Source organism: Convolutriloba macropyga, chromosome 13 (genome assembly GCF_964194025.1).
Source record: "Convolutriloba macropyga chromosome 13, txConMacr16.3, whole genome shotgun sequence".
NCBI classification, from domain to species: Eukaryota; Metazoa; Xenacoelomorpha; order Acoela; family Convolutidae; genus Convolutriloba; species Convolutriloba macropyga.
Window position 1 is genome coordinate 8,945,020 of NC_134480.1, and position 18,059 is coordinate 8,963,078.

The 18,059-nt window shown below is 37.0% G+C and overlaps 2 protein-coding genes across 2 annotated transcripts in view; one reads left to right on the plus strand and one right to left on the minus strand.

Moving 5' to 3' along the window:
• Positions 1–18,059, minus strand: part of LOC142351947 (tyrosinase HcTyr2-like) — a 72,671-nt gene that overhangs the window by 20,195 nt on the left and 34,417 nt on the right. The window contains exons 2-3 of the mRNA XM_075404226.1: positions 11,054–11,319; positions 100–307 (exon numbers count right to left, since the gene is read on the minus strand). Of these exons, the coding sequence (XP_075260341.1) occupies positions 100–307; positions 11,054–11,302 (457 nt within the window). The 5' untranslated portion in view covers positions 11,303–11,319. The remainder of the gene's footprint in view (positions 1–99; positions 308–11,053; positions 11,320–18,059) is intronic.
• LOC142351948 (retinoic acid receptor RXR-gamma-like) overlaps positions 1–18,059 on the plus strand; it is a 124,460-nt gene that overhangs the window by 6,987 nt on the left and 99,414 nt on the right. The gene's annotated exons all lie outside the window — the stretch shown is intronic.

Below are 18,059 nucleotides of genomic sequence, written 5' to 3' on the forward strand. Positions count from 1 at the left end.
CAATTTAGGTTTTCTTATTAGTAACCTCTTAAATTGTATTGCAGAAAATATACATATACTTGCCTAAAAAGTCTTCTTAGTTAGTAATACTAGTCATACCTATCAAAACTGTCTCGTTAACGAGCAGAGGTGGAATCGGATCTCTGTTCTGGTCGAAATAGTCCCAGTAGTGGAGAGCCACTTGTCCGTCCTCGCCCTGTTCGTCTTCTGGCACGACAGTCTGCAATGCCTGTTCGATTCTGAGACAGTAGAATCTGTGCCAAGTTAGGAATAGAACATTGTGATGCTGGCAATAACTCCTCCACACCTTTGTAAAAAGAACCCGGGTCTAGGTTCGGCGGTGAATTTTCGTAATAAATGCGGTGAATTTTTGTAAGAATTGCGGTAAAGTGCGGTGAATTATTTTTTTTACCGCATTCACAGCATTTCTTAGATGAATTTGCCACAAATGTTGATGCGGTGATTTTTTGTTAGAAATGTAGTGAATTTAGCAATGAACTTTTGTAAGAAATGCGGCTAATTATTTTTTTCCACCCCAATCACCACAGTCACCGCATTTCATATACAAACATTCACCGCGTTCACCGCATTCCTTACGAAAATTTACCCAAAAAAAACCTCGATCCGGGAAAATGCGCTATTTCTTAGAGAAACAAAGCTTGATAGTCTCGATAAGAAACATAATAAAACATGCACAATCTTGCCAAGATTTTGCCATATTGTCAATTTATATAAGAAACGTCTCAACTAAGGCTGAAACCTCAAATTATTTCCTCGAGCTTGGCTCGACAATAAACCTGACTTTGGTTCAAGCTAAAATTTTGTTCTCTCGTTCGACTCTAGGAAAAATATTGTCTTCAACTTTATATTAAAAACGAGTCGTAATGCAGAATTTCGCTTATTATGAAAATTATATACAACACCTTTATAAAAAAATTAAATAGTCTAGACTTATGCAAAGTAAAAAAAAAAGAGTTTGTTTTGACCTATTTCGTTCTGTATAAAAAGAAGTCAGATGTATAAAAATTGGTTTGAATTATGAAAAGTCTTTGCTAGACCAAACTTCTGAAATTCCCTTTTATGAATAAAACTTTGTCAACAGTTTATGTAGAGTACCCGATTGTGGATTTAATACAAATGTTTACCTCATCTTCTGACTCTTTAAGTATTTTCATAAAACTGACGCCTCAACCTGTGTTCGGAGACATATTCATAATGTTGAAATTTTGTACATCGAGTTATTAAAAAGTTAGTCTGCCACCCTACATTCCTAAAATATGATCAAAACTTTTTTCATGAGCTGAATTGGGTGTTTTGGCGTTTTCAATCATCGAACATAATCTCTTTTAATTTCAAAAACTTTTCACTAATAGTTTAATGCTTCTTCGGATGCCTCTTTTAAGAATTTTATAGAAAAAGTTTTATTCTTCCTTAGATGCTAAAGTAAACATGTATAGAATTAAAACATGTTCTCCTCACTAATAAAAATTAAACTATGAAAGATGAACGAAAGAGTCCTCGAGAAAAGCAGCAAAGGACAAGCAAAAACTGTATGCGATTTTTAACAGGCGAGAAAACGTTCACTAGAAACAATTCCAGGTGTTTTTTTACAAACGAAAAATCATTCACTAACAAAAAATCGTAGAGGTTTTTTACAGACAAGGAAACAACCAAATTGGACCAATTACGGGATTATCCATTATTTGTTGAGTTTTTAGATTATTGAAGTTTAGCTCGCAAAACTTACGCAGCAGGCAAAACATCAGCGTGAAAACTGAGAGCAGAAGAACTCTTTTGTATTAGTTGTTCTCTATTTTACACTTTCTCTCTTTATGGCAACTATGTGAAGGTGGGAGTTATAATTACAGTTACAGCCACGTGAGAAAACAAGAGGAAACAGAATTATTTCAACATATAATGTCTGCACATAATTTAAGGCGGACAGAACAAAAGCTTTGTCCCGCAGTTTGGAACGGTAACATGAACAAAGAAAAGCGACAATGAATACTATTAGACTAATCCTACAAGCAAGCAACCATGATTAGGAGAATGTTCTCGGAAAAATCTACAGCGAAGTGAAGAGTGGAAGAATGAAAGAACTCGAAATTCAATTTGAAACGAATATGCAACTGACAATAGCAACGTATGATAGAAAAAAGGAGCAAAAAATAAACACAAAAAATGGTAGCTCCAGCGTCAGCTTCGGCCAAGACAACGAGAGCTAAAACGCCAACTGCGACGAGCAACAGTGGGAATTGTTGATAAACGTTCTCAATAAACGGAAATCCGTGACATTTTACAATTTAATTGAATTAAAGAGAAAAGTGAAGTCTCAGAGCGGGCTAAAGCAATGGAGCAGATACAAAAAACCATTCGATGCAAAAACTGCTCTGCCCTAAGAGGTGAACGAACAAAGCATAAATTTGTTTCAAGGTAGATAAACACTACCCATCGTCCACCCAACGCTGAGGACCAGGCTGTTTTTACGGAAGTTGGAGTGTGTTTGAAACTGGTTACTCAAGCGGCAGCAATTTATCAAAACTGAGATTTGAAAAGGGTATTGAAAATCAGCTAGAACTGCCTAAGTTTATTGGAGCTATGAAGTTATTTGTAGAATAATTAATGCAACCGTGGCTAAATGCATCATTCCTGGTTCAAAAAAGATGAGCTTTTTGATTACGCTGTCAAATAACAAGACAAAATCTGCAAACTCAGGTTGAGTTAATCTGGTCAACTTTATTATGCCGCCTTGATTACTTTCAAAAAAATCTAATAGCCCGTGTTATTGTAGATAGGCAGATTGAGCGCCTTGGGAAGACAAATCAGGCGAAACCCAAGTGCTCTTCAAGCCTGACTCGGTTTGCTGTTTCGTTATCTAACTTTGTGAACAAACCCGAAGAGCTCCAACTTTTCGGTTATCTGCAATCAATTTCAACATATGGCAGTTTACGAGCTAGGACAGATTCTCAAAAAAGGAAAATGGATCTGTGTTAATGACAAGAACGAGGAAGAGGAATAGAGTGTCGAAATCAACTTTGGAAATTGTTTTTAAGGATGTCATTTGTGCATGAAGGCCTCGCTGCATTTATAATTGAACGCAGGAAAGAAGAAAAACGCTACACAAACGAAGAAAAACTTTCCACAAAAACGATGAACTTCAGTGAATTCTTGAAATTAAAGGAAGTGAAACCAGTACAGAGCCTTCATTTTCCGCTAGTCAACAGCACTCATAGTAATGTTGTTGTGGATGTTTTTCCTATGGATGTTTGGTACGACGCTTTTGTTCTGGATGTTTGGTAAAAAAACACATGCAACCAAACAAAAGTGCCCGTGCGGTATAAATGGATGTCCGCAAAAAATGCAAATCATTCGCTAAACTCGAAAAATTATTTCAACGAGGATAATCTCACATTAAACGTCAGCGCCGCGGCCATAAATAAAACTAACGAAGATATGAGTTTTCTTCATGTTTTCCCTGTTTTAATTCAGAGTGACCGCAACCAACTAGTTACCTCGATTTATTTCGATAGTAGATCAGGGACACCATTCGTTGATCAAAGCATTCAAGAGATGTTGAAAACTCTAGGCACCGATGATCCGCTTAATACAGCTGTCAATCATGGGACAAACAATATGAAAACCAAGTTCCTCTACAATTCAGAGGACTAAAATCATATGTAGATTTGCCTGAGGCGCTTGTAACACTGTCAATCCCATTGGGAACAAAACAACGACTACAAAATCTTAAAACAAATCGTTAACCACTGTTGTCGTCTCTGGATCTGAGACGAGCAGCTGTCTTTTGAATGCAGAAATATACAAAAATGGTCAGGAACATTTAAAACTGATGCCGCATCGGAACTGATGTCTCCAAAATTAACATCTTCTTAAATCAAAGAAAGCAACGAATGCAAAAAGAATTCAAGAGAAGGCAACAAAATTTACCGGTGATTGGTTTGAAATAGGATTGCTATGGAGCAAATCAGAACGGAACCTGCCAAAGCAACTGCAGCTCAGACTTGGTTAGCTTGAATCATTTGAGCCATTATTCTAAAGGTACAAAAGCCTTAACTGTTTGTATCAATAGTCAATAAATACTGACGTTGAGAAAAATTTGTCAGGATTTTGAATTAATTGGAATTCAAATTCCGTCTTAAGAAATAATAGTTTTTCAAAATATAGAAAAATACGCCTGAAAGACACTTTACCAACCGGATCTCATATAACGCAAGGGTTGGTTTGAATAAGTTTCAGATTTCGTAGAAAACCAATAGCTTGAACAGCTGGTATCGAATCATTGTTTTTGCAAGTGCCAGCGGAGAAAAAAGTGCTGCCTGCAGGTTATTTGAAGACCCAAATTAATAGGAACACAAGTGCCGTATTTTTGGACCAAAAATTTCGCAAACGTGAAAAAATTGCCCTCAAGCGAATGGTTTTTGAAATTAAGGACGAAATTGCTGTCACAGCAAAAAATTCTACATTATTTTCTACATGGATGATTCAGTCAAATTAGAAGCAACACCGGAAGAACAATCTCCACTTTGCAAAAATTTATTTTCATTTGAAAGGAATAACCAGCAATGATAAATAAACGCATCGATACCGGAAGACTTAAGATCAATATGCAAAATATTAAACCGCTGATTCAAATGCAGAGGGACCATGTTTGTTTGGGCTCTTATGGAATACGATTGACGATTTCTATTGTTTTAATGTTTTCAGATCTGATTTTGTACCAGCAAAGACGTTTTCGCACCAATAGCCCAACTGAAGGTCTTGTCTGTGGTATCTTCTGTATTTGTCCCGATTAAATTATTTGTTCCATTCGGTTTCCATGTAAGACAACTTCTGAAGAAGGCCTGGCCTAGAAATGAACTTTTGCACAACAAAGTGGAAACAGGTGAAGTAAAAGAACTCATAAACAAGAAGAAGGCAGCAACTTCCTATTGCAGCAGAAACTGGCATTGGTTACAGATACTTCCTTGAAATGAAGGACAAAAATCAAACCTCATTTGTTTGCAGACGCGTCTAAAAACACAACGAGAGCAGTAGCGGGTGTAAGTTCTCAACCAGACTACTATCAAATAACTTGAATTGGATTTTTAATGGGTATTGCAAAAATCAATTCATGCGACATCCTTAAACACCTAGCTAAAATTGTAAGCAGCGGCCTTCGCAGTGAAACTGAAAGAAGAGACTGTCAAAATTTATTAGATGAAATTATAAAGTTGCAGTTTTGTGGCATGTTTCAATTTTATCAATTTGGATGCCTAGGTCCTGTCAAAAACAACAAATTTTGTGGCCCTACAAGTTGCTGAGATACTGGATGCATTTGAAGTTTTATAGTTTAATCACGTGAGTGGTTTCCTCAGCCCAGCGGACATTGGCATCAAAGCGACTAATGATTAGAAACCTAAGGGAAGCAAGTGCTTTTTTGGACTGGCCTGGTTGAAGCAACCAAAAAGTAATTGGCCTCGCCGAGTCAACTATGTTTTACTTGCTGCAAAGAGAGCACGTCCGCATCAGTCTCTATAACGTAGGTCGGAGAAAAAAGCTCTTGTTTAGAAGAACGAAGTATTTGGCAATTTCAAATGTCCAGTAAGTATAATGGCATAGATGGAGCGATCATTGAAAACAAACGGTCAGCGACAAATACTTTTAAAGAAAGAGAAAATGCAAAGACAAGCAAGGTTAAGTGGTTCTAGCAAGAACAACATGCTGAACATTCAAGTTTCTAAAACATAAATATCTCCAATAAGCAGTAAAATTTTACAGTCTTTACCCTTCCTGGACAATTGGGAATTCTTGGAGCCAAAGGCAGAATAGGTCTATTCTGCCAAAGGCAGAAAAGTCTATTGGGCTTCAAAAAAAGCATGCAAAAGAAGCTACAATTGAAATATCACGTTGTTGATTTGTTCTTGCGCTACGAGCACAAGAAAATTTTGCATGAGGTTAATGAATATTTGAGAAAAAGCCTTGCGTTCTGTTAAAATTTGTTTCTTCAAAAGCTTTGCTATTGTTGAATTATTTTATTTTCAACCAAGTATTGCAAACACTGTGCTCAGAAATTGAAAGCCATAATGTTGTTTGCTCAGAAACTTAGCAATACAAGCTTTTTTGTGTAGAATTAGTTTCATGATTGAACAGAAAGCTGCCTGAAAAAGTTCAAAAATTTGTTGCTGCATGGATTCGAAGACGGATTTGATGAATGTTTAATTCGACAATGGATTAGATGGTAGTTCTATCCACCTGCAGCACCTCATTTCGGGAGAATGTGGGAGCAACTTGTCACAAGTTGCAATCAAACAGTGTACGTTGTGTTGAGGAAACGATCAATTATGGATTTGTTACGCAAACGTCTTAATCCAGACCATTGACGCCAGTCAGTTCCGTTGTGAGCAGTTTGGACGCCTTCTCGCCAAAATATTCTTGCTCTTTAATTAACAAAATTTTCAACCATATTTATCATGCGTAGAACAGTTTGTCGACCATCGCAAGCTCTCTCTCGACAAAAACGTTCTTACCCAAATCTCATCGGGGACAGTTTCAGAAAAAAACATTTGCCTTCTTTGATCAAGTTGCAGAAATGAAAGTTTGAATCAATCTTAAACCTGATTGAAGGTGAGGTCTTTTGCTTGGACAAAGACAGTAGCAAACGGAGGTGCTTTAAACTAACAAAATCTGCTGAGTTACAGAAAACATTGGAAATTATGATCAGCAAGGGGGACAATTAGATCAGCAGAAATTCTAAAAAAAGGAGTCTACAAAGGTCTGTCGTTAAGCTGCTTCTACTATTGCCGATTGATGAGGATGTTTTTACAAAGATAAATATGGCCGGCGATTTTGAAGTTGAGCTCGCATAGCTTGAGTAGCAGGAGAGAAAGTATCCGCAAAAAAATGGGGGTTGTTCAAAACCACTTTATACGTCATAGTAGTAGTTACAATTATTGTTAGTAACGCTAACGTGATACAAAGAAAAATGAAGAGAAAAAACAGCAAAATAGCAGAGCCCTCACCCACTATGGCCGATACAAAAGAGCTTTATTCATATAACTCAATAAAATTATTGCAAGGCAAACCGTGTATGATTAACGTGTTACTTTGTCATGGGCTTAACTTTTCGTGAGCAGTAAACTGTTACTGTGTGTTATATTGATGAAAATGTTTCAGCAAAACATTAGCTGTCACTGTGTCCTGTCGAATCTATGAATTGTTTGAGCTGCAATTCATCTTTCAAGTCCTTCTGCTCATGATTCATATCGTGCATACAGAGTTTAAGACGCAATTTTAATTTAAGTTCCAATAACCTATCATATAGAGAACTTTGAAAAATAATTTTCTTCGTTTTTTTCCCTATCGGATTGAACTGATATACACAAGGAGTTTCAGTATTGTGTTATCTGTACATATCCTGTCCAATATGTGTTGAAAATATAATGTTAAAATTATTCATCAACTGAAATTGTGTTGCACTATTCAGATCTGAGTGCGTATAGCTTCACAAAAAAGATTGGCAAGAATATAATATCTGGACTGATTCAGAAGTGCTAAAACGAAAAAGGTGTTGTACCGCTTTCCTCGCTACAAACTATTGGGAGAACAACGAAAGCCGCTACAACTTCCAAGAGTCCTTTGTTACTAATGGAATGCCCGATTCTTCAAAATCAGTTGTTAAAACCACTACACAAAAATTTTATTCTAAATCCGTGCTCAACTTGGGCAAAGAGTACTTAAAGCACTTAATATATGTACATTTAAAACCCAAATGGGGCTATAAATTATTCAATTTACTCCAGCAGCTGCTATTTCGTGATTATAAGATAAGTTGCTGCTACAATTTAATGCAAAAAATACTATTACGTTTGTACACCCATTGACGCTATTACATGAGTGAGAGCACAGGTTATGGAGCTCGTGACGGCGTAAAAAATGAAGAACGCTTTAATCATTTTTTTTGTTTTGCTGTTAAATAGTTAAGATGTGGCATGTGGATGAATTAAATAAACGCTAGTAGTTATAGAAAGAATCAAGCCTCAACGAATAACACGACGCTTCAAGTTTTGTATTTGATTATAATGACAAAGGTCCAAGCTAATCTTGTGTCATAAACGGGAAGTAACAAAAAACTCTTAATTTTTTTTTGATCAGAAAAAAAATTAAAATAAATTTTTTCATCAATTGGTTTTGGAAAAGAACTGTTAGCGTCAAACAGATTTTGTATTTTAAAGTACTAAAATTTGAATGTTTTAACTATTTGCCTTATTTCGACCATCATTTAGTTTGTTAGCCTTTGCAAAGTGGCTACAAAATTAATTAATTTACCAGTACAAATACTGGAATATATTTAGAGGAGAATGGAATATAGAGGGATAGTATTTAGTTGCAAAGTTGATCAAGCTGTTGTTTATTTTGTATACCTTAAAAAATAGCTTGACTTTTAGTTTGTCGAAATTAGAAAGAAAACCGTCAAAATTTTGAATAAAATGTGCTGCAATTATATTTTTGAAAAGTTCAATGTTTTCATTTTTTGGAGTAATTTGATCACTTTAAATTAAACTGGTAATAGTAGTAGGTAACGTAAATACTGTCTCAAGAGAAGGGGGGTTATCCTACTATGCTTAAACATGGGATAATAGGGGGTTATCCTAAACGGATTGGGATTAGAGTGTTTAGGCGACTAATATACCGCCTTTAAACTCATTTTTGCGTCATGACAACGATAGCAACGGTTGCATTGAAAGCTACTCACAAAATTTCCATGGGAATGAGAAAGGATTGTTCTCAATACGTTGAAAGTCTTCGTAATTTCCCGGTAACATTCCTGTACTTGGATACTCATCTTAATTTGGATTATGCAATGAAGTAGAGACCCTGTAGTCGACTGATTGGTATTGTTAATTCTTCACTGGACAAGGATTTAAAGTTCTAGCAAATTTCGAGGTGGCAAGCTATATTTCACGACGCTCCATGTTTTGTATTTGAATATAGTGAAAAAGGTCAACAAAAAAGTAACAAAAAAGTAACAAAAAAGTAACAAAAAAGTATTTGGTCAGGTGACAAGACTTGTCTTCTGACTTTAAGTTAGAGCTGTTTATAATCAATTTTTTCAGTTTTTTGAAATGTTGAAACCACGACCAATTTTTTTTATTTTGAAGGCTTTTGAACTAAAAAATCTGGTTTTGTTATCAAAAAAAGTAGCTGCTTCGACAGAAAATTTTTGCGATTCTGTGTCATTTTCACCCCTAATCCCACTCAACTCACTCTCTCCGAGTGAGAGACGATCGTACCATTGAGTGTCAAAATTTCTTCGTCCATGATTTGGTAATGTGGAAATTAATAATTTTGTCTATTGCAACAATGTTTTGATGGCATAGCACTTATAAGGATCCCTTGATAGTAGTTGAATACCCGACACTTCAAAATTAATTGTTCTGGCCACTACGCAAATATTTTACAGCATGTCCGTGCTCAATTTAGACAAAGAGCACTTGAAGCACTGAAATTGTGTACATTTAAATCAACATGGCGCTAAAAATTTGTAATCTACTTCCAGCAGCTACTATATCGTGATTGTAAGTTAGATAATTGCTGCTACAATGTACTGCACAAACTACTATGGCAATTTTACACCCATCGGTTCTCTCCATGGTGATAGAATAGGTTATGGAGCTCTTGACGGTGGAAAAAATGAAGAGCAATAAAATTATTTTTATTGTTTTCCTGTTTTTCAACTAAGAGCTATGGCACGTGGATGAATTGAATAACCGCTGCGAAATACATTTAAAAATCAAGATATAGTGAAATAATGCAAAAATTAATATTATAAAAAGTTATTTCCATCTCTTCAGCTGTTTTTAATTGACAAAAAATTATTAACGCCAAACAGATTTTGTTTTTTAAAGTACTATTTATAAGTATTTAACCTATTTGCCTAACTTCGTTAAACAATTATTTTGTAAGCTCTTGCACAGGTGCTACAAAATTGATTTCCCCTTACTAGTACACGTACTGCAAAAACAGTTTTGCGCGAAATGAAGTGCTTAGGCGTAGTAAATTAAGTGCAAACTTGATTATGCTATTGTATGTTTTTCAGACCTTAGAAAAAGGCTTGATTTTGAGTTTGTCGAAATCATAAAAAAGCTGACTAGTTTTTGCAAAAACTCTGCTGCAAACATAATTTTCAAAAAATTTATATTATCAATTTTTTAAGTTTTTGCATCAGCTCAAATTAAACTGATAACGCAAGTTTTTTCGCACTATTGGCCTCTAGCTGTATAAAATTTATCTAATAGCATGTTTACAAAAATGACCAGAATTAATATGTCTTTTTTCTTATTTTTTCGCAATCCTCACTATTTCGATTTGAGCATCACGGTGATATAAATTACGCAAAATTCAGTATTGTAATTTTTTTCAATAATGTTCAGGAACATTTGAATATTTTGTTAATTCAAGTGGATTTTGAATTAAGTAAGTTCCTAAGTGATGCAGGTAGCAATCGTATAAATTCTACGATATCCGAATCAATTTTTTTTGCCTACTAACCCAGGCTGTGGGTAAAAATTAGTGGTGAAAATTTACTTTATTCGCCATGTTTCTTTTGTTTCCTGCTGCACAATTAAATGACCGCTGATCAGATTATATTCCAAACTTTGATCTCAGATCTGACAATTTTTCCACAATTTGACCTCCGCTTTCAGTTCATTTCAGAATCGAGAACCCTGTGATAAGACCATTGTGTATTGCGAAAACTGTAATATATGCCCGTACCTAAAATTCAGTCAGCGATAGAACTGAATCAGAGCAATTTCAGAATAATAATTACATTTCAGTACTGATTCAGAAAGTTTTCAGAATAGTTTCTGTATTGATTCTGAAACCTCTCTGAATCAGAGCAAAATTCAGAATGCATTTTTGAATTAGCTCTGACAAGTCTGGCACTAATTCAAACCATTGACTCTAATTGTTTCATTTTTGTTTCGGTTTTTGCCCCCCCCCCCCCCCCCCGATACTTTGATCGGGGAAATTTTTCAGCGTCCTTTGTAAGTACTACCTTTGTGTTTTCACTATGATTTTGGTGATCATTTTTGAATGGCATCCCGTGAAACGTGGCAATGGACCACAATGAGTTTGGATTTGTGGGAGGCAGTTCTTTGATCCTCTTCCACGCTTTGAGGAAGTTGTTTTTCCTATTGCTGTTTTCGGGTTCCTCCAATTCGTGAAGGGACATTCGAACTGTCATTTTTGACGCTGTTGGAGATTTTTCGTTGCTCATTTTTGCCTTCTTGTTTTCGTGACTCATCTTGTTGTCTTTGACACCTAACAATAAAAAATTTTTATAAATCTTGAGGTCGAGCAAAAAATACCTAACTTTTCATGAAAAACTCTATGTTAATTTTTTTACAATCCAACTGTTTGTCAAGCAGGGAGAGAAAAAAACAAATTAGCAGTTGATTTTCTGTGTGGTCGAAACGAATGAGCAAACAAAATTTAATCAATTTCTGAGCAAAACTTCTGAGAGCTTTCTGTCATAAGTAAAGCAAATATTTTCAACGAGCATTATCATTTTGGTACGTCGCTAGCAGCCATATATGAATCACAAAATATTTAGTTCGTTTTAATATCCCAAATTCTGTTATAAATTGTTTATCAGTGATTCGCCTGGCAAATCATCATTTCACTCATCCATTTTCGCGCTGCCTGGAAACTTATCTTTCAATTTGATCATTGTTCACATGTTGCATTCATTTTTGCTTTCAAATCTTAAATCATTAAGTTATCTAAAATCTTAAGTTTTCAAAATAACTCATCTAGTTCTAATTTGTGATTGGCCTGGTGGACCAGCCTAAAAGACTAAGATTTGACTCAGCAAAATCATCAATCACTATTGGACAGTCCGAAAACATCAGAGTAATGCTAAAAGTCAACTTTGACAAAAAAGAATATGAATTTGATGCAGTTCAGATCCCTGTGATAAAAACAACATAAAGAATAATATATAGAGAAAATTAATGCTGAAAACAATATCCATGATACGTTTTGGCAACCCCTACAAAGTGTGTGTTGGAGAAAATGCCACTCAGAGATTAACAACACAAAGCGTAAAAATAGAGGTTGATTTTTTTAATACTTTTTAATCACAATGGTTGATATAAAACAAAAGTTTGCAGCCTTCTCCAAAACAAGTTTCCCAGCCACATGAGAGCTATTGTCATAAATTTATATGTTGGGAAATGTATTAAAATTTTTACAGACGTTACTGCTTCAAAATCAACAAAAAAGTTTGAAGAATTGACAGTTATTCAAAGTGTTGGGTTTTCTTTTGATTCGAATGCTTTTAGCGTCATTTGTTGTTCGTGTTCCGAGAAAACAATCATTAATATTTATTTCTGAACAAGCAAATCACTATTTTTGTTGCGATTGAGTTCAAAAAGCAAATAATGAGTTAGTCTGATCGTGAAATTAAATGTTTTTCTTTGGTGGCTGGCTCAATAGTCAGCTCCATTTTTAACTGAGAAACAGCAGAAATAACTAAACTGGTTTAACTGACTCATTGGTGATTTTTGCAGAAGACGAAATTGAAAAAAGGTAATAGATCGAAGTTCTATTTGGACGTTGTTGGGTTATGGGTTTTCGCAAGCGGAGTAAAAAGCGTTTTTAACTAAGTAGAAAAATTTATTTCTCAAAATGAGAGAATAAAAAAATGATATTTTACAGTAGAATTTATAGAAGAGATTTGATTATTACATCAAGATGTTGATTTGATTTTGGGGATGAAAAAAGGCTCAAAGTCAGCTGTATATATATACCCATTATCAGTGCAACAAAGTCAAGATACAAACATAATCTTAGCATCATGATTTACAACGGGGGTCGCAAGGGTTACCCAATATGGTTTGCTTCTGCAAGTTTCCTAGAAAACAGACAAATGGGTACCATAGATGTTATGCATTTACACTTTTCTAAGAATTTGTTCACATTTCTGGTTTCCGGTGACATCATAATCATTCAATACATGCTGGGAAGATTTTACCTCAAATAAACTCATACTAAGAATAGTTATCTAGATTATCAATTTTAACGAAGTACCTTTTCTTGACAATTCATATATATAAACTTTGTGATTAAAATCAATTTGCTACTGTCTTGGTAATCTGGTACGTTCAATTTTCTTTCTGTTAATTCTCATTAAGTTCCCGACTAAAGTTTGATCGATATTCTAACACCCCCACTCAGATTTAAGCTGATTGGTTAGAGTCTGTTCCCATCAAATAAGTTCTGAATGGTCCACCTTCGATACGGGTAAAAGTTTCATGAAGTTGATGGCTGCCATTTTGTAAGTAGGAACGAAGTAAATCGAAATAGTCTATTTTCCGTCTTGTCCCAAATGAAGTGAAATTTTGTCTCAATGTGTTTTGGGCGTCTGGTGCATGACTGGGTTTTGGCACAATTTGATACAACTCTGGCTGTCCTCTCCATATGCAATTGGATGTTTCTGCTGGATGCCAAAATCCTCCAGGAGTTGTTTCAGATACAATGCTTCTTGAACTGTTGCTGCCTTGCCCTGATATTCTGCTTCTGATGAAAAAAAAACGCAACTGTGGCCTGCTTCTTGACACCTCAGATGAGTGCTGCGCCACGTCCGTTAAGCTTGAAGTAATACCCCGTCGTTGATTTTCTGTCCTTCACATCACCAGACCATTCCGCATCTCTTTCCCGCACTAAATCATAACTAGCCTATTTTGTGTAAGGAAATTTTAAACATTTTGAACATTACAGATACCACAGAAGTCGTTTTCGGCACAGTCAGTGCTATTGGAAGGTGCATTCATGTGTCTTGACAGAATGTTGACTATGAACCTGATGTCTGGCCTCGTCTGTTTGGCCAGATACACAAGTGATCCAACCAAGCTTCTGTAGATCATTTGATCCACTTCTTCCTCTCCGTTCTTTGCTTTCTGAAATTTCAAATTCGAATCAGCTGGAGTTCTTGAGGGTTTCCATTGATCCATTTGAAATCGCTCAAGCATTGTTTCTATGTAGCCTTCTTGGTTGACTGTGACTTTTTAGACCACGAAACAAGTGTAATCTCCCTCTGTCTTTCATGTTAAATGTTGCCTTGAGTGCTTTTTGACATCGGCGGAGGTCACTGTCATGCTTCTTTATGCACCTATGATGTCGTCAACCCAGACCAAGATGAAGGTGTGACCCTCTGTTTCTGCTCTCGCGAACAAGCAATGATCGTTACTGCTTCTGGTGAACCCTTGTCTCAGTAGGAAGTTTGCCAATTCCCTATACCAGTTGTTAGTTGCCTATTTCAAACCATAATTTGATTTGTTCAGTCTAAATCTTTATATCTACCAACTAATTTCTCTCCATCTGATCCTTGTTTTACAAACTTCTGTGGTTGTTCTAGATACACTTCTTCCTCTGTGGGTGAGTGCAGGAAAGCCGTCTTGACATCAAACTGGTGCATCACATAGCCCTTCTTCGCTGATAGTTGAAGCAGAAACCTGAATGTCTCTGGCTTACAGTTCGGAGCAAAAGTCTCAAAGTAATCCAGTTATTCCACTTGTTTGAAGCATTTTGCCACATATAATGCTTTGTATTTGTCAACTGGACCACTGGGACCTAATTTCATTTTTTAAATCCATTTGACCAGTTTGACCTCACTGTCAGTGGTTGATCTCACTAGGTTCCAAGTCTTGTTGTCTTGGAGTGCCTTGACCTCGTCCTTCCTTGCCCGGTGCCACTGGTCCCAATTTTCACCTTGCTTGGCTTCGTAGACTGTTTTGGGTTCCACATAGTCATCCCCAGTCACAACAAGATGGATCTTTATTTCTCAAAAAAAATTGCGGAACGTTCCTCGTCGGGGCTCTGCCCTGTCCGCTTGCTCCAGGTATTCTTCAAAGAAACCAACTGTCTCTGACTGTGAGAATTTCTCTGTGTCACGGTCTTCCAGTGACTCCGATTCTCTGATATTCCCGTTTGTTGCAAGAGATTCCTAATCTAGTACTGCTTCCTCAACATCCGAATAATCTCGTCTCAGTGTCGTTTCTCGAGTGTTCACGCACTCTGCGTCATGCCACTCCTCTTTTATTGCAGTAGATGTGCCCCGTTTCTCTTTGTTGCCATCGTCTTGTTGATCGTCATCTGATTGCCAGATCACGAGTTGCGACGACCCCTCCTTTAAAAGGTCGAGTGTCGCCGTGTTGTCAGGGATTGAGCCCACTTTGGGCTTTTTGATGATCACATCTTGAACTGCAACCACCTTGCGTGTATTGGTTACAAACACCAGGTCTTCGTTGTCTCCTTCTGTGTAACCCACAAACTTTCCATCCAAAGCCTTGGGTTCAAGTGTGCTGACGTCTCTATCCCTCCTCCTCAAAAAGACTATGCAACCAAGGTAGATAATTTACTAATTGAAAGCTTAAGTTTTAGACCTCGCATCAGCTCTGCTGGGCATTGTTCTTCTACTCGTCTCACAACCAAGTTTTTGATCCTTGTTGCGTGGAGAATTGCTGCTCCCCACATCATCTTGGGAAATCCCGAGTCAACGGACAAGCATCTCGCCATCTCCAGCATTGTCCTGTTGAATCTCTCAGCTAACCCATTTTGTTGAGAATTCTCCTGTATGGTGTTCTCCTGTAGAATGCCTGCATCCAAACAGTACATCTTGAACTGCTCTGAGAGAAACTCCTTCGCATTGTCTTGTCTCAGTTTCGTGGGCGTCCCCACATTGAGATTAAATTTCTTCAGGCTGGCCAGTGATTCACTTTTTGCCTTAAGCAAGTCCCCAAACACAAATTTTGTTTACTAGTCTGCAAACACAATGCAGAACCGGAACTCTGACGGTGACTCTACTCTATAAGGTCCCATCACGTCTGTGAACACCCTCTCTAGCTTCTCTTCTGCTTGGGTCTCCGCCGCTCTTGGTAATAGAGTTTTTGTGATCTTGGCCATTGCGCACACATTGCATACATCATCGAGTTTCGCCAATCTCTGGAGCATTTCTGAACACATCCGCTTGATTCTGATGAACCAAGCGTCTGTGCCACTTCGTTGCACTGTCAAGTTTTACACTGTTGGAATTAACTTGAATTATAGAAGGCTGCAGGGTAAGTAAAACAATTTTTTTCTGGTGTTTAATTTACCTGACTTTCAGTTTGCAGTTTCATGCAGCTAATTCTTTTCTCGAAAGTGAAGCTATGTCCCCAATCCGTGCATCTTGAGGCTGATAAGAGTTTTGAAAAATAGTCTGGCACACATCAAAATATTTTTCAGTTTGCATTGGAATTCCATTTCGTTTGAGGGTATGCTGATCCTCACACAGCCTCTGCCCACCACACTGGAAGCCTCTCCGTTTGAATTTCTGACCACTTATTGAATGAGCATAAAGTCCAGGAACGCGTCGATGTTTATCAATATGTGATTTTTACAACCACTGTCCAATAGTGTGACTGCTGTCTTCCACTGGGTAAGAGCCGCCCAGTATGCCTCGTTTGGTGTAGCCAATGTTGGACTCAATTCCACTGACTCATGTTTGCCTCCAACTCTTTGTCTTTTGCATGCCCTGTCTAGGTGACCTTTCTCACGGCACTTGCTGAATTGTGCTGGCTCCTTCCTACTGCTGTCCTTGGCAAAGTGTCCAGGGATCCCACGCAAAAAGCAATTTCCTTCTTGCTGCCCTTCTTGAAGTCACGTTTCACTGCCAGTGCCACTGAACCACTTTGCCCCTTTTGTTTCTGTGCTGTGCTCTCATGGCAGCTTTTTCTTCAACTCTTTGATGTTCGTTGCCTGGTTGAAGCTTTCCTGTATAATAAAATTTTTATGTCTCTTTGGCAGACCATTGAGGACCAAGGCATTCTGAAATCTTTCTTGCAAAAGCTTCCAAGCCTTTGCTTCATTTCCGATGCCGTCACCTCCCACACACCCACACAATTATGTCTCATCAGCATGAGGATTGTTGGATTTAGAGTCAGTGCCAGATGGCACCACACATTGTTCCGTCTCTCCTTGATGTCTGCAACTTCCTGCTTGTCTGCAACATTTGCACCCTTCAGTACCTTGTGATTCTTCTTATCATCGTTGCTGGCCCCATTGGCTAGTGGTGCAGGCTAGTTGGGTCCCAAGTAGTCATTTATAGAGTCCCTACGTCTGCATCATCACCACAAATCTTGTGCTGCAGATTGGAAAGTAATGTGCCACTCCTGTGTAGGTCAGCAGCTTCACTGTCTGTTGATCCATCGCAGTTTGAGCATGCAGAACAGTTGTGAAAAGAAAAAGTACTAAGCAGAAAAGGTGTGTGACTGTCAAGAACAAACCATTTTTGTTTTAGAAATTAGTTTTATGACTTAGAAAAATGCTGGACCCATTACCCGTTGGGTTTTGCGTTTTCGCAAGCGGATTAAAAAGTGTTTTTAACTAAGTGGAAAAATTTTAAAGTGGAATTTCTCAAAATGAGAGAACAACAAAAATGATATTTTACAGTACAACTCAGAGGTTTATAGGAGAATTCTGACTACTAGATCAAGATGGTGATTTGATTTTGGGGATGAAAAAGAGCTCCAAAGTCATCTGTTTAATTACCCATAATCAGTGCGAGAAAATCAAGATACAAAACTAATCTCAGCACCATGATTTACAGTGGGGGTGGCAAGGGTTACCCTGTGCGGTTTGATTCTTGCAAATTTCCTAGAAAACAGTTGCAGGGGGTACCATAGATGTTATGCAATTACATTTTTGAAAAGATTTGTTCACATTTCCGGTGATAACATAATCAATCAATACATGCTGGGAAGATTTTACATCAAATAAACTCACTCTAAAAATATTTATCTAGATTCATCAATTTCAATGAAATATTGATTCTAAGCACCTTTTCCTGACAATTCATTTATATAAACTTTGTGATTAAAAACTATTTGCTCCTCTCTTCGTAATCTGGTAAGTTAAACTTTCTTTCTATTAATTCTCACTAAGTTCTATTAACTCTGACTATAGTTTGATCGATATTCTAACAGACGCAAACAGTTAAACCTATTGGCTGTTCAAGTTAT